The 22,738-nt window shown below is 41.1% G+C and overlaps 1 protein-coding gene across 18 annotated transcripts in view; it reads left to right on the forward strand.

Moving 5' to 3' along the window:
* TRIM37 (tripartite motif containing 37) overlaps positions 1–22,738 on the forward strand; it is a 141,301-nt gene that overhangs the window by 99,685 nt on the left and 18,878 nt on the right. For 8 of the 18 annotated variants that reach the window (XM_037993013.2, XM_037993016.2, XM_008011262.3 and 5 more), the window contains 2 exons: positions 5,361–5,504; positions 7,614–7,692. In XM_037993013.2, coding sequence (XP_037848941.1) covers positions 5,361–5,504; positions 7,614–7,692 — 223 coding nt within the window. Of the gene's footprint in view, positions 1–5,360; positions 5,505–7,613; positions 8,880–10,001; positions 10,059–22,738 lie in introns of those variants that run through there. The other 10 variants (XM_008011266.3, XM_037993012.2, XM_037993020.2 and 7 more) reach the window with 5 other exon arrangements.

The raw sequence follows: 22,738 nt of genomic DNA on the forward strand, positions 1-22,738 counted from the left end.
ATCAGAGTCAGAACAGCATTCTGGGAGTGGGAGAGGATTGATTTACTCTATAATCTCTAGCAACAAGGAAAACCTTTCTCAAAGCACCTCAACAACTTCCTCTTCGATCTCGTCAACCACTGTCAAGGAAAATTGGCCAAGTCCATTTATTTATTTATTGGAGATGGAGTTTCACTCTTATCGCCCAGGGTGGAGTGCAGTGGCATGATCTCTGCTCACTGCAACCTCCACCTTCCAGGTTCAAACGATTCTCCTGCCTCAGCCTCCCAAGTAGCTGGGATTACAGGTGTCTGCCACCATGCTTGGCTAATTTTTATATTTTTAGTAGAGACGGGGTTTCGCCATGTTAGCCAGGCTGGTCTCGAACTCCTGACCTCGGGCAATCTGCCTGCCTTGGCCACTCAAAGTGCTGGGATTACAAGCATGAGCCACCGCGCGCCCAGCCAGCCAAGTCCAGTTATTTGGTCTCCCTCCCCAACTCGTTCCACATGGCTATGTGGAAGAGGGAAAATACCTGAACAATATCAGAGTCCTCTTGGAAAGGAGAAAGGAGAAAGGCAGATAAATTGTTAGTGACTAGAATACAAAGTGTCATCTGTACCAGGTGGTTCATATATTTTCCATAGCATCTGAAATTTGAGCAACTTGATTTAAGGGAGTTATAACTCAAGTTAGCTTTACTGAGCACATACGTAATAGGTGCTCAAAAAATATGGTAGATGATGGATAGAGTAATAAGATGCAGATTTCTTTTGCATTAACAATCTCTGAAGCTTCTTACATACAATTAATAGTAATTGCTGTCGTTGACATCCAGCAGTTTGTCTTTTTCTTTACATTCACAAAGGTAGGAAACTTCCAGATCTTAGTACTTGATAAAAGACCAGGTGTTTTCATGCATGAACTTCTTCCTAGCATTTCTTGGGAAATGTACGGTTTTTTTTTTGAATTCTGAGAAAAAGTACTCAAGAAGTTTAATAAATGGAAAGCATTATTCTAATTGTCTTATTAGAATTAGTTTTAACAACACAGAAACATTACTGATTTGAAGGAATCTACTTAGGGCAAGTTTAAAGTAAAAACTAGAAATACTGATACCTGGAATCAAAGGTTAAGGTCAACAGTAGCTCCTTGGAAAGAAGTGATTACAAATCAGTCTTCATTATAAATATTACTATTTTATGTGTGTTCATGGCCCTGTTAAGTAAATATTAATGAGTTTACACATGGTATACTTAATAAAAATTGAGTGGTGTTCCAAGAAATAGAATTTGAAGCAAAATCCTTATATTGGCATTTTGTGATTCTGCACAGTACTATAAACCTTCCTGAGTTCTAAATGTTACATTATTCACATACTAGCCAGTAATACCCACATGCAGTCTAGCATTTGAATATTCACTATAGGCCTCAGTTCTTACAAATACTAATTAAATGATTTTTTTTAAAGATAACACATGTAGGCTGGATGCGGTGGATCACAAGGTCAGGAGTTCAAGACCAGCCTGGCCAATATGGTGAAGCCCGTCTCTACTAAAAGTACAAAAAAATTAGCTGGGCATGGTGGCACATGCTTGTAATCCCAGCTACTCGGGAGGCTAAGGCAGGAGAATTGCTTGAACCTGGGAGGTGGAGGTTGCAGTGAGCAGAGATCGCGCCACTGCACTCCAGCCTGGGTGACAGAAGGAGACTCCGTCTCAAAAACAAAAAAAAAAAAAAAGAAAAAAGATACACATGTAATGAATAAAGAGTTTGAAAAATATATTTAATAACTTCTTTTAAAGAATAATGTAGATTTTGGGAATTCCAGAGAATTCCAATTCATTGTGTTTGAATCCTGAAGATTGGTGTTTGTCAGGAATTCAGAAACACTAAGAGATCAAATTTGTGCCTTGAAGTTCAACTCTGTGTGTTTTAGTGTTTTCAGCAACAGTTCCATGAAGGGCCACAAGGCGGAGGTGGTACTTCACAGAACTAGCTAGTTCTGGCCTCTTAATGAAAAGTCTCTTTAGTGGTCTCTGCTCTTTTTCTTTTTCATCTACTTCATTAAATTGTTGTAAACTCTTCACTTTTAGAACAGGAAAATTCTTTTTTTTCTTTGCTGAAGATGGAGACAATTTCTAAATATTTAAGGCAGAAATAATGCTAACCAAACTCTTCTTGAGAACAGAAAAGGAAGAGTGCACCACTGAAGCCATGTGGGGCCACAGTTGCCTTCGTTGGAAGCTTTTTTAACTAAAGCAGATTTTATTTCTTTAAAAGTTAAAATACCCATCTATTTTTCCTTGGTAAGCTTTGGTAGTTTATAGCAATGAAAGAATTTGCTCATTTCACCTGTTTTTGGTTTCATGAGCATACAGTTATTTATAGTATTTTATTATATTTTACTGTTCATAGAATCTGTAGTTGATGTCCTCTTTCATTCCTGATATTGGAAATTTTGTTTGCTCTTTTTTTTGTTAGTGAATCTACCTAGAGGCTTTTTTAACTTTACTGATCTTTTCAAAGAAACACCATTTTGTTTCATTGTGGCTTTTTTGTTTTTCTGCTGTTTTTATTTTATTTTTTATTATTTCCTTCCTTTTACTTGCTTTGGGTTTAATTTCCTTTTTCTAATTTCTTAAAGTAGTAGTTTAGATTATTGATTTGAGATATTTTCTTTTCTAATATAAACACTTAATGGCATACTTTTCATTTTAAGCACTGCTATAGTCACATCCCACAAATTTTGGTATATTTTTATTTAATTCAGAATGTTTTTTATAATTCTACAAAATTTTCATCTTTTTTCCTTTTTTTTCTTTTTAATTATACTTCAAGTTCTAACTTTTTTCCTGTTATCTGTTGTCTCTTCTTTGTTATTTTTGCTATCTCTACGGCACTATTTGACACAATTTAGACCAGTCCCTTTATCCCCTTGTTTCTTAATTCTTCCTTCCTTCCTCTGTCCCTCAGGGTATTGTGTTCTGTTGCCCAGGCTGGAGTACAATGGTACAATCACAGCTCACTGCAGCCTTGAACTCCTGGGCTCGAGTGGGCCTCCCTCCTCAGCCTCCCTGGAAACTAGGACAATCACAGGTACGCACTACTGTGTGCCTGGCTAATTTTTAATTTTCTTTTTTTTTTCTTTTTTTTTTTTTTTGTTAGAGTTGGGGCTTTGCTAAGTTGCCCAGGCTAGTCTCAAACTCCTGGGCTCAAGTGATCCTCCTGCCTCAGCCTTTCAAGTAGCTGGGACTACAAGCATGTGCCACCAGGCCTGGCTGATGAGCATTTTATCTGGCTTTAAAGCCCTTAAATCCAAACATCTGTGTCATCTCATCATTGATGTTTGTTGGCTGTCTTTTCCTGGTTTTTCATATGCTGAGTAATTTGGGGTTGTATCCTGGACATTTTCATTAGGACTTTTTTTTTTTTTTTTTTTTAAATAAGACTCTGGGTCTTATATTAATCTGCCAGTTTTGTTGTCATTCAAATTCAGACTTCATCAGTATGCCTGTTTCTATTTACTTTTCAAAGTAAATAACTATGAATATCCTTAAATAACTGTGCTACCCATCTCTCCAGGTTTTATTGCTACTTTCAGTGGGAAAGATAGAGTGGAATGTGCTTACTCCATTGTACCTAGAACCTTCCTTCCAGAGAGGATTTTACTTTTGCTTTATTCAAATAACACTAGCTCCTGAACAATTTTTATGTCAATTTCTTGAAATTTGAACCTCAACCTTAAATCCCAAACCTAAATTAGGCACGTAAATCTTACTTTGAATTTTGAGGTAAGACTTTTTTCCCCCTCTTCAGAGCCCAGTAGAAACAGACAAAATTCCTTACTGTTTTCCTATGCCAGTAGGCAGACATTTTTCTGGTCTGTTCTTTAATAGAAATTTTAGCATTGGCCAAGCATGGTGGCTCATTCCTGTAATGCCACCATTTTAGGAGGCCAAAGCAGGTGGGTCACTTTAGCTCAGGAGTTGAAGACCAGTCTGGGCAACATGGCAAAATCCCATCTCTACTAAAAAATTACAAAAATTAGCCAGGTGTGATGGCACAGACCTGTTGGGAGGCTTAGGTGGGAGGATCACCTGAGCCCTGGGAGGTTAAGGCTGCAGTGAGCCATGGTTGCACCACTGTTATCCAGCCTGGGTAACAGAGTGAGACCCTGTCTCAAGAAAACAAAAATTTTAACATTATGCAGGGGGTGGAGTTTTAGTCTCACTTTCAATTCCCTTTCTGTAGGGGGTTCATTTTTCTATCCCAAGGCAGTGTTTAAAAATCCTCATATGAAACTCTCCAGGGCAACCGTGGGCCCTGATCCACTAATGAAAGTTCCTTATCCTTCTTTGTTTCTGACACTTGGGGATTTCCTTTCTGCCTTTTAATGTGCTTATTCATTAAAATAATGTTTTACATTTATATTTTATCTGGCTATTTGTAAGGATTTGTAGCAGAAAGATTTTCAGGTTTTCTTGATTGCTATCTTGCTGAAACAAATACTTTTTATAGAATTGTTCTTTTAAAAATCAACTGATGTGGCCAGGCACAGTGGCCTGTAATCCCAGCATTTTAAGAGGCTGAAGTGGGAGGATCTCTTCTCAAGTCAGGAGTTCGAGACCAGCCTGGGCAACATATTATAGCAAGACCCTATCCCTCTAAAAAATGTTTAAATTAGCAGGGCATGCCCTGCTATGTACATACATGACACAGGTATGTGTCGTGTACCTGTGGACCTATCTACTTGGGAGGCTAAGGCAGGAGTATCCCTTGAGTTCAGGAGTTTGAGGCTGCAGTGAGCTATGATCAGGCCACTGCAGCCCAGCCTACGGTAACAGAGCGAGACCCTGTCTCTCAAAAAATGAAAATAAATAAAAATCAACCGGCATACACAAAAAAATTAGATGCCCAATTAATACAAACTAATTTATTATTAGAACTGCCAGAATTTCTAATATTCATCTAACATGTGGATTTGTATAACACATTTATATTTATGTTTTAGGCTAGGGACTATAATTATGTCTATAATGAATCAGGATTAAAAGAGTTCCTGTTATCTCTTGTGACTGAAAAAATAAACAGTGTTTGATTTGGGAAAAAAAATATTATCAGTATAATGAAATTAATGCTGGTTTCAAATGATAACTTTCAGGTACTATGGAAAGGGCAATTTTAAACTTTGAGAACAAAAATAAAACCACCGCTCTAAATAGCTAAAGAGAATCGAGGTTTGTGTGGTTACTTTTGTCTTTGTTTTGTTGTGTTTAGTTTGTTGAATTCTTGGCATTCCATGTAAAATTCAATAGGAATCTCAGTTTAGTAGTTAAGGAGATTTCTGTTTCCTTTCACTTACGGTGGTTTCTTTTCAGAAACATGTTCTCCTTCCTTCCTGCCAGGAATGAGTAGCGACAGTGACATTGAATGTGACACTGAGAATGAGGAGCAGGAAGAGCACACCGGCGTGGGCGGGTTTCACGACTCTTTCATGGCCATGACACAGCCCCCGGATGAAGGTGCAGCACATGATGTCATTTTACACAGATTAATAAAACCGCCGCTGCTGCTTCTCTTTCTTCTGCTGCTGCTACTTCTACTTCTTCCGCTCTGCTGCTTTTGCTTCTTCTACTTCTACTTCTTTTTTTTTTTTTTTTTAAATTATTGTCATTTATGAGACAACATTGTTTGGTAAACTATTATGGTGAGTACTGAAAAAACACAACTGGTAATATTTGGCTGAGTTGCACCTGATGAGTGCTACTTACTGGGTAGAGAAGGGGTCCACAACCTGCTTTTGTGTAGTCTGTAACCTGAGAATGGTTTTTACTTTGTAAAGAGTCTTAAAAAAACAAGCAAAAGAAAGAAGAGTTTTGTGTTTTTTTTGCCCTGAGACAGAGTCTTGTTTTGTTGCCAGGCTATAGTGCCGTGGCATGATCTTGGCTCACTGCAACCTCCGCCTCCTGGGTTCAAGTGATTCTCCTGCCTCAGCCTCCCAAGTAGCTGGGATTATAGGCACACACCACCATGCCTGGCTAATTTTTTTGTATTTTTAATAGAGATGGAGTTTCACCATCTTGGCCAGGCTGGTCTCAAACTCCTGACCTCATGAACCATTTGCCTTGGCCTCCCAAAGTGCTGATATTACAGGCATGAGCCACCACACCCGGCCCAAAGAAGAATTTTCAATAGAGTCCGTTTGTGGTCTACAATGCCTAAATATTTACTATCTTCCCTTCACAGGAAATGATTGCCAACCCTGGGGAGATTTCAGATGTTTGGATTTTTTTCCTTTTCAGAGATTTTTCTAGCCTACTGTAGGATAACTTTAACCTTTTAAAACAAAAATAACTTAGAAATACATGCAGATTGTGAAATCAATTTTTATTCCCTCCTACCTCCAAAAAAGTTATTAGGAAAAAACTCAACAAGAGAAACCTAATGTTAATATTTTACCTTGTTTTCTTCTGTTCTTATTTGCATTTCTTCTTCTTTTTTTTTTTTTAGATAGAGTCTTGCTTTGTCTCCCAGGCTGAAGTGCAGTGGCACGATCTTAACTCACTGCAACTTCTGCCTCCCAGGTTCAAGCAATTCTCCCACCTCAGCCTCCTGAGTAGCTGGGACTACAGGCACGTGCTACGACATCCAGCTAGTTTTTGTAATTTTTAGTAGAGACAGGGTTTTGCCATGTTGGCCAGCCTGGTCTCGAACTCCTGACCTCAGGTGATCTGCCCACCTCGGCCTCCCAAAGTACTGGGGTTACAGGTGTGAACTACTGTGCCAGCCCTACCTAAATATTTTATAAATAGTGTTGTATTCTGCTTTTTTCACTTAAATATATTTGTATGTTATTTAAAATTTCATAAACTTCATTTTTTATGGCAACCTAATATTCTGTCATATGGATATACCATACGCATTCTGCTGTGAAGCAGTTTTCTGGAATACAGATTAATCAAGAAAAGGATATACTGTCAAGTTAGAGAAATACACATTTAAAGTTACCTAGAGGCCTTAATAATCAATCTGAGCATTCCTCTGCAAGATATCCTGGAGTGACAACATTGTCAAGCCTTTGCTAATTGTCTGCTTTATATTTTACATATTTTCCTGGTGTTCTGGTATCTTTTTCAATACGGAACCAAGCATTTGGAATATGTTTTAATACAGAATATGTTTGGAATATGTTTCAATACAGAACCAGTTATTTGGAGTGCTGATGGTTTTGTAGTGATATTTGCATGCATAGTTTAATTGGCTTTGAAATATGTTTTATGTTTATAAGGTCTTGAATCTTGAGGATATACATCATTGCTTCTTGTTCCCTTCTTAAACTCCCCAGATTGTCCCCAGGAGGACAAAATGAGACAATTCCTGTCATCTTTTAATTGTGGGTCTATTACACATTTTGTTTTTTCTCCTTTATTTTTCCTTTGTGTTTGATTATACCTGACTCAGATCACAAATTCTCTGAAGACAGAGATTTGTTCACAACTCAGCACATCTTTATCGCTTAAATAACGTTATTTGGTAAGATCGTTTAAAGACTTGAGAAGGAAAATACTCCCCTTGTTATATTATATGCTTTTAGATTTAAAATGGTTTCTTTATCTATTTTTCAATCATAGATACACATTCCAGTTTTCCTGATGGTGAACAAATAGGCCCTGAAGATCTCAGCTTCAATCCAGATGAAAACAGTGGAAGGTAATTGCCAAATCAAGAGAACTGACTTGCAAGCTACCTTGACCCTGAATTTTGCTGTAGTTGGTGCTCAAATTTGTCATCAGTCAGATAATCAGATTTGGTCTTATTTTTTCATTATCTCGACCTGAAATAGTAGTTTGGAAACTGTTGGAAGGTGGCACAGTTTAGTCTAAGACAGCAGTAGCACATGGCAAAAACAGTATGGGAAAAGTTCTTTGTAATATGAGGAAATAGCAATGTAGTTCTCTATTAATTTAGCAAATTTGTACATTCACAAAAGGCAGTTTGTCTATTACAGCAGAAGGCTGATTAACTGCCAGAAAATGTACCTCTAGGCCCTGCATGCCGTCAGTAACCTGCCTGGCACTGGTGCTCTTCTGTCTTTGGCTAGAGCTTAGTTGTGTTTAAATAATCACCTTTATATTTGGGGTTTTAATTACAGTTTAATTACAGTTCCATTAGTTCCTATAGATTAGTGAACAGAACAGTTGCTTATGAAGAGATTCTGCCCTGTAGACACTTTATGTGAATAACCGAAGTAACACTAGACTGAATCTCCTTTTTGGAGTGTGTATCTTCTCTCACTTGTTCAGGCACAGGCACACTGTTTAATGGCATGGAATCTTTCTGTTGTGTGACTTCTGCACATGTAATTTTAAATGAATTAAGTTCACCTGGATTCGTTAACGTTCCTGGACCTGTAGACACATGTAAGATTATTTAAAATCCTTTCATTTTTTCTGCCTCTTACCATACGACTATAGTGCAGCAAATATTTTAAAGCCGCCTTCTTTATTTTCATTAGTTGTACATTGATTTCAGTGTCAGCACCTTTAAAGACTCATTCATGTTGCACAGTGGCTTACATGAATGTGAAACTGTGGTATAAGGTTTTCTTTCATACTCATAATTAGCCCAAAACAGTTGCCACACTTTGCCATTGTGCTCCTGCATTTGTGTTTGAGTTGCTATATATTTGTGAAAATTACACTGAAAGTTGACTAAGAGACTATTGAAAAAGCATGAATAATTAAATATACATGTGGGCAACATCTCATCTGCTGTATTTTACTTAGTGAATATTGTTCACTATTCCGTGTCTTATGTCTTGCTGAATGCTGTGACTCATAGTTTACTTTTGTTCAAAATAGTTTGCACTTTTTGTTAATAAAATCAACTTGAGAAAATATGCCTCTGCTATTTATTAAATTGGGACCAGAAACCCCTTTTTTCTACTCATTGACTGTGGCTGTTTAGTAGTGTAGAGAAGATCCAAACATTTGATTAGTTTGTTTTGTGTTTAGTCTCATGGTGAGGAGTGATGCCTAGCATCCATCCCAGTCATTCTAAAATTAGAATAAACCTGAAAGACCAAAAGGTTTCTTCAGAGATGATAGCTTTTAGTTCAGACCTGTTCGCTTTAGGACAGGACAGTAGTTTCTCCCTCGTTGCCAAGCTGTCTTATATACTAAGGCTGCTCCGAGTTCCTCGGTGATGCCGGGAACACCGCTGTTTCCCCTCTTGCTTGATGTAGTTTGCTGTGCTAACATTTAGGTAGCAGAGAGGGAAGGAAGAGGCACAGGAAAAGAACCAGTTACTCCACTCTCTGCTTGTCCTACTTTTTTGCTCTTTCTGTACCCTGATAGAGCCCTCAGCATGTTTTTTATTTTTATTTTTGTAACCTTTCCTTTTTTGCCGAAGAACTGTCTGCTGTTACCTTGCTTCTGTATTTAGTGTTTTATCTCAAGTTCATTCCTGGAAAATCTCTCCTGAATAGAGTTTTCTCTTAGGGCTAGAGATATATTAATGCTTGTGTTGTCCATGAACATGTCCTTTCTGGACAACTTTAACTACTTGTGTTATTGATCCTTAAGTAACCTTTGAGGTAGATGAGTTGTATATCAAACCTGTTTGGCCGTGGAGCCTGAGGTTCGGGGAGGTTGTATGATTCTCTTAAGGTTCAATACCACTGGCAGGGATGGGGTGAACTGCTGGTCTAGTGCCTTTTCCACTTTATCTTGCTTGCACCAAACCCAACATTCTGATACCAAATAATTTAAAACCTAAAGATTATTCTTTGTTTTTAGCTTTTAATTGTGAGATAATTTTAGATTTGCAAAAGAGTTGCAAAAATTGTACAAGAGTTTCCATATACCCTCTGCCCAGCTTCTCCTTTTGTTAATGCCTTACATAATTACAGAATGGTGATCAAAACTAAGAAGTTAATCCTGGTTATAATATTGTTAACCAAATTACAGAATTTGTTCAGATTCCACCATTATTTCACAAATGTTCTTTTTCTGTTCTAGGATCCAGTCTAGGATCCCACGTTGTATTTTGTTGCCGTGTTTCCTTGGGATCCTTCAGTATGTGACAGCTCCTTCGCCTTTCCTTGCTTTCATGACCTTGATATTTTTGAAGAGGATGTGTTATTTTCTTAAATGTTCTTCTTATTTGGGTTTGTTAGATGCTTTCTTATATTAAATTGAGGTTATGCATTATTGAGAAGGCCCTTCTCAGTGCATCACATCAGGGGGGATATGATGTTGATATATCAATATACATATATATACTTTTTTTTTTTTTTGACGGAGTCTCACTGTGTCACTCAGGCTATAATGCAGTGGCACCAGCTTGGCTCACTGCAGCCTCTGCTTCCCAGGCTCAAGTGATCCTCCCACCTAAGCCTCCTGAGTAGCTGGGACTATAGGTGTCCACCACCACACCTGGCTAATTTTCCTATTTTTTGTGGAGATGGTGTTTCACCATGTTGCCCAGGCTGGTCTCCAACTCCTGAGCTCAAAACGATCCCCCTGCCTCAGCCTCCCAAAGTGCTAGGTTGATTGCAGGCTAGATTGCAGGTGTGCTCCTGGCCTGATGTTGATATGTTGGGGTTTTTTTGGTTTTTTTTTTTGTTTTTTTTGAGATAGGGTCTCACTGTGTTGGCCAGGCTGGAGTGCAGTGGCATGATCTCGACTCACTGCAACCTCTGCCTCCCTGATTCAGTTCATTCTCTTGCCTCAGCCTCCCAAGTAGCTGGAATTACAGGCACGCACCACCACGCCCGGCTAATTTTTGTGTTTTAGTAGAGATGGAGTTTCACCATGTTGGCCAGGCTGGTCTCGAACTCTGACCTCAAGTGATCCACTTGCCTTGGCCTCCCAAAGTGCTAGATTAGAGGCATGAGCCACTGTGCCCAACCCTGATGTTGATATTTTTTATTGGTGAACTAAACGGTGAGATTACTTGGTTAAGGTGGTGTTTGTGAGGATTTCTTTTTTTTTTTTTTGAGACAGAGTCTCGCTCTGTTGCCCAGGCTGGAGTGCAGTGGCCGGATCTCAGCTCACTGCAAGCTCCGCCTCCCGGGTTCACGCCATTCTCCTGCCTCAGCCTCCCGAGTAGCTGGGACTACAGGCGCCCGCCACCACTCCTGGCTAGTTTTTTTTGTATTTTTAGTAGAGATGAGATTTCACCATGTTTGCCAGGATGGTCTCAATCTCCTGACCTTGTGATCCGCCCGCCTTGGCCTCCCAAAGTGCTGGGATTACAGGCGTGAGCCACCGTGCCCAGCCTTTGTGAGGATTTCTTACTATAGATTTACGTTTTTACCCCTTTGTAATTACTAAATATATGGGGCAGATATTTTGAAACTATGCAGATACCTTGTTTCTATTAAACTTTTTTTTTTTTGGAAGACAGAGTCTGACTTTGTTACCTTTTCTGTGGTGGCGCGATGTCGGCTCACTAAGCCTCAAACCCCTGGGCTTAAGCAATCCTCCCACTTCAGCCTCCTGAGTAGCTGGGACTACAGGCATGCGCAGTCACACCGGGAGAATTTTTGTGTTTTTTGTAGAGATGGGGTTCTTGAGCTCTTGGGCTCAAGCGACCCTCCCGCCTCAGCCTCCCAAAGTGCTATGATACAGGCATGTGCCACTGTGCCCGGTGCCCGGCCAAAACGCTAACTAATTTTAGCACCTAGTAGTTGATCTTGCATAAGGAAATTGTTACTGTAATGTTTTAATGGTAATTTTCTAATTCCTTAATTTCTTCTATGTTTTTTGTTAGAATGCTGTAAGGACAAGTCCTTTCTTCCTCGTTTTTGTAATTTTAGCTACTTATTTATATCAGCTACTTTATATATCTATATATGATGGATATTTATTTTGTTTTTGAGTTAATATTTTGTAGCTTGGCTTGTTCTGGTTTCAGCCATTGGAAACTCTTCCAGATTGGCTCCTGTGCCCTTTTCATATGTCTCATTCTTGTTGTTGTTGTTGTTGTTAAGCATTTCTTTGCTTTCTGACATCACAAGATACCTACCCTAGCCATGGAATTAACCACTTACTGGAGAACCATGGTTCTTATTATTGGAGAATGCTATTTAGAAACAAAGATTTGGATGCCACATATTTATTATTATTAGACTGTCACTGCTTCTAGTCCCACTCAGTGGATACATAGAAAATGTAAATTGGCTGGGTGTAGTGGTGCGCACCTGTGGTCCCGGCTACTTGGGAGGCTGAGGTAGGAGGATCACTTGAGCTTGGGAGGTAGAGATTGCAGTGCGCTTCAGCCCGTGTGACAGAGTGAGACCCTGTCTCAAAAAAGAGAAAATGTATGACTGGGCACAGCAACTCATGCCTCTAACCCCAGTACTTAGGGAGGCCAAGACAGGTGGATCACCTGAGGTCAGGAGTTCAAGACCAGCCTGACCAACATGGAGAAACCCCATCTCTACTAAAAATACAAAATTAGCCAGATGTGGTGGCACACGCCTGTAAACGCAGCTACTCGGGAGGTTGAGACAGAATTGCTTGAACCCGGGAGGTGGAGGTTACGGTAAGCCGAGATCTTGCCATTGCACTTCAGCCTGGGCAACAAGAGCAAAACTCCATCTCAAAAAAGAAAAAAAAAAAGAAAGAAAATGCATATAGACAGCTGTTCCTCAGTATCTGTGAGGAATTGGTTCCAAGACCCTCTGTGGATACCAAAGTCCACAGATGCTTAAGTCCCTTATATAAAATGGCACAGTGTTTGCATATAACCGATGCACATCCTCCTGGATACTTTGTTTTGGTTTTGAGACAGGGTCTCATTCTGTTGCCCAGGCTGGGTTGCAGCTGTGCATAGCTCACTGCAGCAATGAACTCTTGGGCTCAAGCAATCCTCCCACCTCAGCCTGTCAGGTAGCTGGGACTGCAGGTGTGAGCCACCACACCTGATCTCCCAGATACTTTAAATCATCTCTGGATTACCTATAATACCTAATACAATGTAAATAAATACAGTGTAAATTATTGTTGTGCTATTTTTTAAAAAATAAATTCTGTCCATTGTAGGTTGACTCCATGGATGCAGAAAGCAAAGATATAGAGGGCCAACTGTAGAGTTACTCATGCAGATACACACATTTATATGTATTTCTGTACATATCTGTGTGTGTGTGTCACTATGACTGTGAGTCTACACTGGTAACAGTTCAACTCCAGAGGCCTCATTCTGGTCTTCCCTCTTATTTAGAATGCCTTTCTCTGACAGGAGCCTAGCTCTCATTAGCTATGATGCATGTATGCACTTGCTCAACCCGAATATACAAGTAGCTTCAGAACCGTTGGCCTCCTGTGGATTCCAGGCTGTGCCCTACAAAAAACAAATTTACCACCTAAAATACAGTGCTTGCATACAGTTCTTTTAGTCTTTAGCTTTTCAGTATCGTGTCATAACATTTTTTTCAAAGATATTTAGGTCCTTAGATTCAAAATTACATTAATTCTTTTCTTTCCCATTCCCTTCATTGTGATATTGTGCCTCGTTGGTGTAACAGTTAGGTTCATCTGTTGTGGTCTACATTCTGTCCTCCCCCACATATCCTGGTTAATTTGTAAATTTACATACATTAAAATTCAGTCTTTCTGGCATACACTTGTGTGGGTTTCAACAAATGTCATGTATTCGCCACCACAATACTATACAGAACATTTCAGTCACCCCCAAAATTCCCCTGTGCTGGCCCTTAACAGGTAACCACCTCCCTCCCCACAGCTCCTGGCTACCACTGATTTGATCTGATCTGATGTGATCTGTTCTCTGCCCTTTTAGTTTTTGCTTTTCCACAGAGTCATGTAAACGGGATCACAGTTCGGCCTCTTGCTTCGCAAAGTGCAGTTAAGTTTCACTCATCTTGTGTGAATCAGCACTTCATTCTTTTTTATTGCTGAGTAGTAGTAGTCCACTGTGTGGATACACCACTGTTTATTCATTTGCCCATTTGGGTTATTTCTAGTTTGGGATGATTAGACTCTTGTAAACATTTGGGTACAGATTTTTGTGTGAGTGTAAGCTTTTATTCTCTAGTGTTACATGCTGTATTCTGTTTTCATGCTGCTGATAAAGACATACTCGAGACTGGGCATTTTACAAAAGAAAGAGGTTTATTGGACTTACAGTTCCACGTGGCTGGGGAGGCCTCACAATCATGGCAAAAGGTAAAAGGCACATCTCACATGGTGGCAGACAAGAGAGCTTATGCAGGGAAACTCCCCCTTATAAAACCATCAGATCTCATGAGACTTATTCAGTATCATGAGAACAGCACAGGAAAGTCTTGCCCCCATGATTCATTTACCTCCCACTGGGTCCCTCCCACGATACGTGGGAGTTCAAGATGAGATTTGGGTGGGGACACAGCCAAACCATACATGCCTAGGGGTGGGATTGCTGGGTATGTAATAGAGAATGTGGCCTTTGTCCTAGTTCCTGGGAAGTGCCCTCTAAATCCTTGGCATTCCCTAAGTGATAGGAGTTATTTATGGTGGCCCTTGCTAGTTTATGCTTATGAGATGACCCAGGATTGGGGCTGGCTACACCAGAAATTCTGTGGGTGTCATTAGAGAGCTGGGCTCTGAACCATGTGATAGTCCAGTCCGACTCACTGCCAGTGATGGTTACACCTACATAAGGAAGTGCCAGTAAAAATCTGGATACTTACCAGGCGCGGGGGCTCACACCTGTAATCCCAGCACTTCGGGAGGCCAAGGCAGGCGGATTACCTGAGGTCGGGAGTTTGAGACCAACCTGACCAACATGGAGAAACCTCATCTTTACAAAAAATACAAAATTAGCTGGGCGTGGTGGTGCATGCCTGTAATCCCAACTACTTGGGAGACTGAGGCAGAAAAATCACTTGAACGTGGTAGACAGAGGTTGCCGTGAACCGAGATCGTGCCATTGCACTCCAGCCTGGGCAAAAGGAGTGAAACTCCATCTCAAAACAAAACAAAAAAAACTGGACACTAAAGCTTGAGTGAGTTTCCCTCTTATTTATACAAGCTACTTGTATATTAGGGTTGAACAAGTACATACATATATCATAGCTAATGAGAGCTAGGCTTCTGTCAGAGAAAGGCATTCTAAATAAGAGGGAAACTCTTACATATTTTTATAAAATATGTAAGTACAGAGCACCGTCAACCAGGGAAATATATCAGTGTGCCTGGAGAGTAAGTTGTCCTGAAGTCAAGGGGCCTTCACATTTGGGACTCTCCCAGGCCTCACCCTATGTATTTCTCCCTTTAGCTGGCTTATTTGTAACCTTTTGTCATAATGAAACTCTGATCATAAGTGCATTTCTGAGTTCTGTGAGTTGTTCTAGTCAATTATCAAACCTGAGTAGGATAGCAAAAACGCCCAAATTTGTAGTCAGCTGGTCAAAAGTGAGGGTCGCCTCAGGATCCTGGAACTTGGAGCTAGTGTCTGGAATGAGGGCAGTCTTGTGGAAAACTTTGCCCATAACCTGTACAGTTTGACTGAACTCCGGGTAGTTGGTATCAGCGCTCACTGCACTGAGTCATATGGTAAGTAGAGTCTTTACTGAGGCGCTGCCCAGTCTCCACAGTGACATACCATTCTGCATTCCCATCAATAGCACATGAAAGTACCAGTTGCATCTCACAAACATTTGGCACTGCCAGAAGTTTTCTAGCCATTCGTTTTAGTTTTTCTTCTAACCAACTGAGCTAACCAGCCATTTTTTAGCCATTCTAATAGGTGTGTAATGGTATTTGTTTTGCTAATATTTTGCCTAGAACTTTTCCATCTATATTCAGAGCCATACTGGTCTGAAATTTTCTGTCTTCATCTGATTTGGTGTCAGAGTAATGCTGACCTCATAAAGTGAGTGTTCTCTTTTCTGGAAAAGAAGGCGTAGATTTGGTGTTATTTATTATTATTATTTTTTTTTATCTCAGCTCACTGCAACCTCCACCTCCCAGGTTCAAGCGATTCTCCTGTCTCAGCATCCCAAGTAGCTGGGATTACAGGCACCTGCCACCACATCCAGCTAATTTTTGTATTTTTAGTAGAGACAAGGTTTCACCATGTTGGCCAGGCTGGTCTTGAACTCCTGACCTCAGGTGATCCACCCACCTTGGCCTCCCAAGTTGCTGGGATTATAGGCGTGAGCCACCGTGCCTGGCCTTATTCTTTAACTGTTTAGTAGAATTCACCAGTGTAACCAACTAGAAGGAAACTTTTTTCTTTTTTTGAGACAGAGTTTTGCTCTTGTTGCTCAAGCTGGAGTGCAATAGCGTGATCTCAGCTCACTGCAACCTCCGCGTCCCAGGTGCAAGTGATTCTTCTACCTCAGCCTTCCAAGTAGCTGGGATTACAGGCGTGCGCCACCACACCCAGCTCATTTTCTTTATTTTTAGTAGAAATGGGGTTTCACCGTGTTAGCCAGGCTGATCTTGAACTCCTAACCTCAAGTGCTCTGCCCGCCTCAGCCTCCCAAAGTGCTGGGATTACAGCTGTGAGCCACCACGCCTGGCCAGGAAACTTCTTTTTCTTGGGTGTGGTGTGGTTGGTATTTGCCTTGCTTGGTGTGGTCTGATTTTTTTTCTTTTTTTTTTTTTTTTTGAGACAGAGTTTCGCTCTGTTGCCCAGGCTGGAGTGCAGTGGCGCAATCTCGGCTCACTGCAACCTCTGCCTCCCAAGTTCAAGTGATTCTCCTGCCTCAGCCACCTGAGTATCTGGGATTACAGGCATGCGCCCCCACGCCCAAAAATTTTTTGTATTTTTAGTAGAGAAAGGATTTCACCATGTTGGTCAGGTTGGTCTCGAACTCTTGACCTTGTGATCCGCCGGCCTCAGCCTCCCAAAGTGCTGGGATTACAGGCATGAGCCACCAGGCCCGGCTTGATTTTGTTTTTTGTTTTGAGACAGAGTCCTGCTCTGTCACCTGGGCTGGAGTGCAGTGGCTCGATCTCAGCTCACTGCGACCTCCACCTCCCAGGTTCACACGATTCTTGTGCCTCAACCTCCCTAGTAGCTGGGATTACAGGCGTGCACCACCATGCTTAGCTAATTTTTGTATTTTTAGTAGAGACAGGGTTTCTCCATGTTGCCCAAGCTGGTTTCAAACTCCTGGCCTCTAGTGATCCACTTGCCTCGGCCTCCTAAAGTGCTAGGATTACAGGTGTGAGCTACTATGCCTAGCCCTTTTTTTTTTTTGAGACAAGGTCTTGCTCTGTCACCCAGGCTGGAGAGCAGTGGCACAATCACAGCTCACTGCATCCTCAACTCTCCTGGTCTCAAGCAATCCTCCCACCTCAGCCTCCCGAGTAGCTGGGACTGCAAGCCACACACCATGTCCAGCTAATTTTTTTTTTTTTTTTTTCAGAGAGGGTCTCACTGCATTGCCCATGCTGGTCTTGAACTCCTAAGTTTAAGCTATCCTCCCACCTCAGCCAAGCAAAGTGCTGGGATTACAGGTGTGACCCACCTCACTTAGCTTTGCTTGGTGTTCTCTGAGTTTCTTGTATCTGTGGTTTTGTGTCTGTCGTTAATTTTGGAAAACTCTAAGCCATTATTTCTTCAAATATTTCTTCTGCTCATTATCTTCTGCCCAAAATTAGCCAGGCGTGGTGGTGCATGCCTGTAATCCTAACTACTTGGGAGACTGAGGCATTATCTTTGTCTTCTCCTTCTAGGATTCTAGTTGTGCATATTTTACACAGATACTGTCCCACAGCTTTTGGATGTTATGTTCTGGGTTGATTTTATTTTGCTTTCATTTTTTTCTGTTGTGTTTCAGTTAAGGTAATTTTTGTTAACTTATCTTCAAGTTTTACTGATTTTCTTTTCAGCAGTTTAGAGCCTACTGATGAGCCAACTAAAAGCATTCATCATCTCTGTTATGGTATTTTTCATGTCTTACGTTTCTATTATTATTTAATTATAGGTTCCATCGCTTTGCTGTAATCACCCATATGATCTTGCATAGTATCCACCATTTTTCTTGACATATTAACTTTTTTTTTTTTTTTTTGAGAGAGTCTCGCTCTGTCACCCAGGCTGGAGTGCAGTGGTGCGATGTTGGCTCACTGCAACCTCCATCTTCTGGGTTCAAGCGATTCTCCTGCCTCAGCCTCCCAAATAGCTGGGACTACAGGCTTGCACCACCACGCCTGGCTAATTTTTGTATTTTCAGTAAAGATGGGGTTTCGCCATGTTGACCAGGCTGGACTCGAACCCCTGACCTCAGGTGATCCTCCTGCCTTGGCCTCCCAAAACCATAATTTTTTAAAGTTCTCTCTCACTTGCAAAATCTGTTACCTGAGTCTGGTTCTGATGATTGTTTCATGTCTTCAGAATGTTTTCTTCGTGGCTTTTCATATAGCTCTATATATTTTGTTAAAAGCGACACATCTCACATAGGACAAGATACTTTGGGGAATAGTGTCTACACCTGAAAGTGAGGCGGCCTTTCCTGCTGCTAAGACGTTTGTTACAGAGGTTGAATTAATGTATTATGGCTGGTGGAAAAGTAATTGCGGTTTTCGCATTTTTTAATGGCAAGAACCAAAATTACTTTTGTGCCAACCTAATAGTAGTTAGGAGTTGTGCACGGTTCAAGATTAGATTTGCTGTGATTTTCCTTAGTGGTCTCGAGTTCCTGTGATGATACGTTGTATTTCACAGTTGTGTTCACGTATTTCACAGTTGTGTTCACGTTGTGTTTCTGACCCTGAGTTTCCAGGCTCAGAAGCTTTGTGCTGTGTCTCTGAGAGGGTCTCTCTCTGTGCTTCCGTTGCTCTGCTGTCCTCCTGGAAATACTCTGCTGTTACTTGAAGTGTAACGGGGGCTGGGGAGGAGCTGGCGTTCTGGGATTAAGTTGCAGTTTTAGGCACTGTGTCCTTAGGTTTGGGAGGGTCTGTGTTTACTTGCCCCCTTCCAGCTAATTACTGCCCAGCCACGCATCCTCCAGATGAGGTGCGTCCTCACCATCACCACCAGTGGTATTTCTGCCCCTCCTCCGGGATGGGGCTTTTCTTCCCTCTGCCACAGTGACTTTTCACCAGTGTCCAGACGGCACAGTATTTGTGCCCCTTTTCCCTCATAGAATGCTTCTGTTCTGTGAGATGAGAGAAAGCGTACAGTAAGTTCCTTTACCCATGACCAAGGCCGCTGTATACTTCCCTGGGTGTGTGCGTCACAGCTGACACTTCTTAGGGCTCTTTCCAGTGTTTTCTCTGAGCCCCTGGTAGAGATTGTGAAGAAAAAGCCTGGAAGATAGGGCAACTCCCTCAGTTTCTGCAGGCCCCTGGGTCTTAACACTCTTGCAGCCCATATTCTGCCTTCACTAATCATCACTTTTAGGAAGGCTGTTCTTTTCAGTGTCTGTTTACAACGGCCCTACCGAAACTAGTGCTAATGTCTTCTCTCCCCTTGCAGGCAACTGCCCCTCTCCGTTTGGGGCCATTTGGTTACTCTGCACCCTCAACTTTCCAATGGATTCGAAAAAAAGTCCTAATTTATAGTTCATCTGGCTCATTTGCATTGTAAGAGTGGAAGAAATGCTCCTTCTACCCCTACATCCCAGAGTGGAAGCTGGAAGTGCTGTGATTTAAATATATATATATATATATGTGTGTGTGGAAAATACACATTTTATTGAATGTAAAACATAACTGTAATTAATTCTAAAACCAGAATTCAGAAAATCATGAGCCATTTTTAATTTTTTATCTAAATTTTTTAATGTTTAAATTATAAAGGTGATAAGATGAGAGAAATTTGGGAAATAGAAAACCCCAAGAGCTATTTTCTTTTTTGCATATTCATTTGAATCTTTATGTGGTACTATTTTTAGATTTCTCCTCATTCTACCTCTCATTCTCACATCTACCAATACATGCCTTCATAGTCTAGATTTATAGAAGTTTTAGAACTCTGCCTAGGGATGCTTAAGAGCAGATGATAAGATTAACCACAGTGTAGTTTGGGACATCAATTGTACGGGCTGCTCTCTTTCTAAAATCCTTTTCTCTGGCTGGCATGTTGACCAGGAGTCTCCCTTCCCGCTCTGCCGACCCTGCTGGCCAGAGTCCTTGCCCGAGACCTTCAGGTCAGTCAGTGTCTCCTGGTGTGCATTTGGGAAAGACTGCTCCATAGGCTCACCTCCCACTGGGTTTCATTTGACCTGGTGAGCCCGCAGCAATTCGATTTGGCTTAACTGGCCACCCCTAATCCTGTAGCTGTCATACTACTCAATGTAATGACTAGCAGGGACAACTTTTTCATCTTTAGTTAAACTCCAGTTACTCATTTGGAAAATGGCTTCTCCAAATGTGTATCATTCTTGACAGTTTTTCACATTTGTTTCCCTGGTCCTAAAGCAAGATTATAAAAATCAAATAGAACCTGTGTGTGAGGGCCCTTGTTTGCACAATGAGGAGAGGACACCCCTCATCTGGAGGTTGCACGACTGGGGCAGCATCCTACAGCTCAGCATAAGAGGCGAGGCAAGCTCAACCAACTGCCCAGGGAAGAGCACTTCTTCCTAAAGCCAACAGTTGGGGCTCTCAGAAAAGAATGTGATGTTTGAAATGTAAATAAGGGATCTTCCATAAGGTTATTCCTAGGCCAAGCAAAGGGAGGTTCCCTAAAGCACAATAGAAAAAGTGTTCTTTACTAATTGCTGTTAAGATGACAGATGGGGCCAGGCATGGTGGCTCACGCCTGTAAATCCCAGCACTTTGGGAGGCCAAGGCAGGCAGATCACTTGAGGTCAGGTGTTCAAGACCAGTCTGGCCAACATGGCAAAACCCGGTCTCTACTAAAAATACAAAAGCCAGGTGTGGTAGCCCGCGCCTGTAATCCCAGCATCTTGGGAGACTGAGGCACAAGAATTGCTTGAACCTGGGAGGCAGAGGTTGCAGTGAGCTGAGATTGCACCACTGCACTCTAGCCAGGGTGACAGAGCAGGACTTTTGTCTCAAAAAAAAAAAAAAAAAAAAAAAAGACAGATGGAACCTTGCAATGATAAAGAAAATGATGCACTTTGGGAGGCCAAGGTGGGAGGGTGGATCACCTGAAGTCAGGAGTTGGACATCAGCCTGGCCAACATGGTGAAAATCCCGTCTCTACCATGAGCTGGGCGTGGTGGTGTACGCCTGTAATCCCAGCTACTTGGGAGACTGAGGCAGGAAAATCGCTTGAACCTGGGAGGCGGAGGTTGTGGTGAGCCAAGATCACATCACTGCACTTCAGCCTGGGTGACAGAATGAAACTCCATCTCAAAAGAAGGAAAGGAAAGGAAATGATGCACACTGACAGCAACCGGGGGCGGGTGTGGGGGAAATGCTCAGTTATGCAGCTTGTCGGCACAGTCATTTCTGATAATTTGGTAACTTGGGTTTTCTATGATGTTCAAATGATTTTACTGTACCTAGTAGTTCCCTTCTGACTTGCTGTGTGCTGCTGCTTCAGAAAGAGGTGTTCCTTTTGATCTAAGTAATACTATATTTTAGGGAATTTTTTCAAATGTAACACTTATTAATCAAAATGTTCTTTTTCTATCATTCCCTGCTTTAGTAAACCCCTTCAAATATGTCATTCTTTCAAAACTTCACCTTTTATTTTTTCCTCAATTGTTTGTTCATTTGGTACTATATAAAGTCATGCCAAGGACTAAATGAATTTAGGGAATTAGGAATTGAAGATTTTTGAAACTATGTAAAATTAATTGTAAAGGCCTTACTGGTAGAGAGGAGGAGAACAGTGCAGTGTATTGACAAGGTCGACTCGTTTGTAAGGTCACTTCCCTCCCTTCAGATGCAGGTGTCGTAAGTGACTTCCCTTCCCCACATTCTCCTTTTTGACTCTATCTCCTTTACTCACCCATCAGCAATCCTTGGGAGGCTTTCCACCACAGCTCACCTGATTATTTCCTTACTTTCTTCTAGCTTGAAACTCAAAGAGGCTGTGCGAAAGGGGAAAGCTTGGTTAGATGCAGAGTTCTAAGGATGAAGTAGTTGGGAGATTTGATGACCCACCGCTTAGTCCTTGGCAGGTCCAGTTCCTCTTCTCTTTTAGGATTCTAACACCACTCCCTCTCCTCGCATTTCAGCTAATGAAGAGAACATGTATAAGGCTAAATACCTCTCTTCTGGGGTAAAATAATGTTACAGCAGCATTTAGCAAATCTTTTTAAATGTTCCAAGCTTCCAAGCTTAAGAAAACGTCCATCCAAGGATTTTATTTCCCAGTTCTGAAGGAATCTGCACAAATTTAAACACTAAATAACTTACCTTTCCTTTAAATAAAAAGACAAATGACTAGTGGTTTTAAATTGCTGGGTTTTATTAAGATAATTGGCAAAATTTCAACATACTTCTTACCTGAATGAACAGTTTTAATAAAATATGAAGGATCACTCATGACTACAACTGAACTCAAAAGTGAGCTGTAGAGCAGATCTGTGAATTGATAAATTTACTTGGTAAGAAATAATTCACTTCATTCGCTTCACTCCATAGAGAATTCTTTGCAGAGAAATGTTATGAACAAGAGAACAAAGCCTGTCTCTCACCAAAGAGCACCTAGAGTAAGAGTTTACAATGATGTATCTGGATTATCTAATTCATCAAAGTTTATTTCCTTTTCAAAAACAACTGCTGTGTCAGTCTGGAGTTCCCTGTCCTATTTCATGTTTTCTAATTAGTACAATAAATAGTCTTCAAAATAAAAGATAAAATGCTGCTACGGG

Source organism: Chlorocebus sabaeus, chromosome 16 (genome assembly GCF_047675955.1).
Source record: "Chlorocebus sabaeus isolate Y175 chromosome 16, mChlSab1.0.hap1, whole genome shotgun sequence".
Classification (NCBI taxonomy): domain Eukaryota; kingdom Metazoa; phylum Chordata; class Mammalia; order Primates; family Cercopithecidae; genus Chlorocebus; species Chlorocebus sabaeus.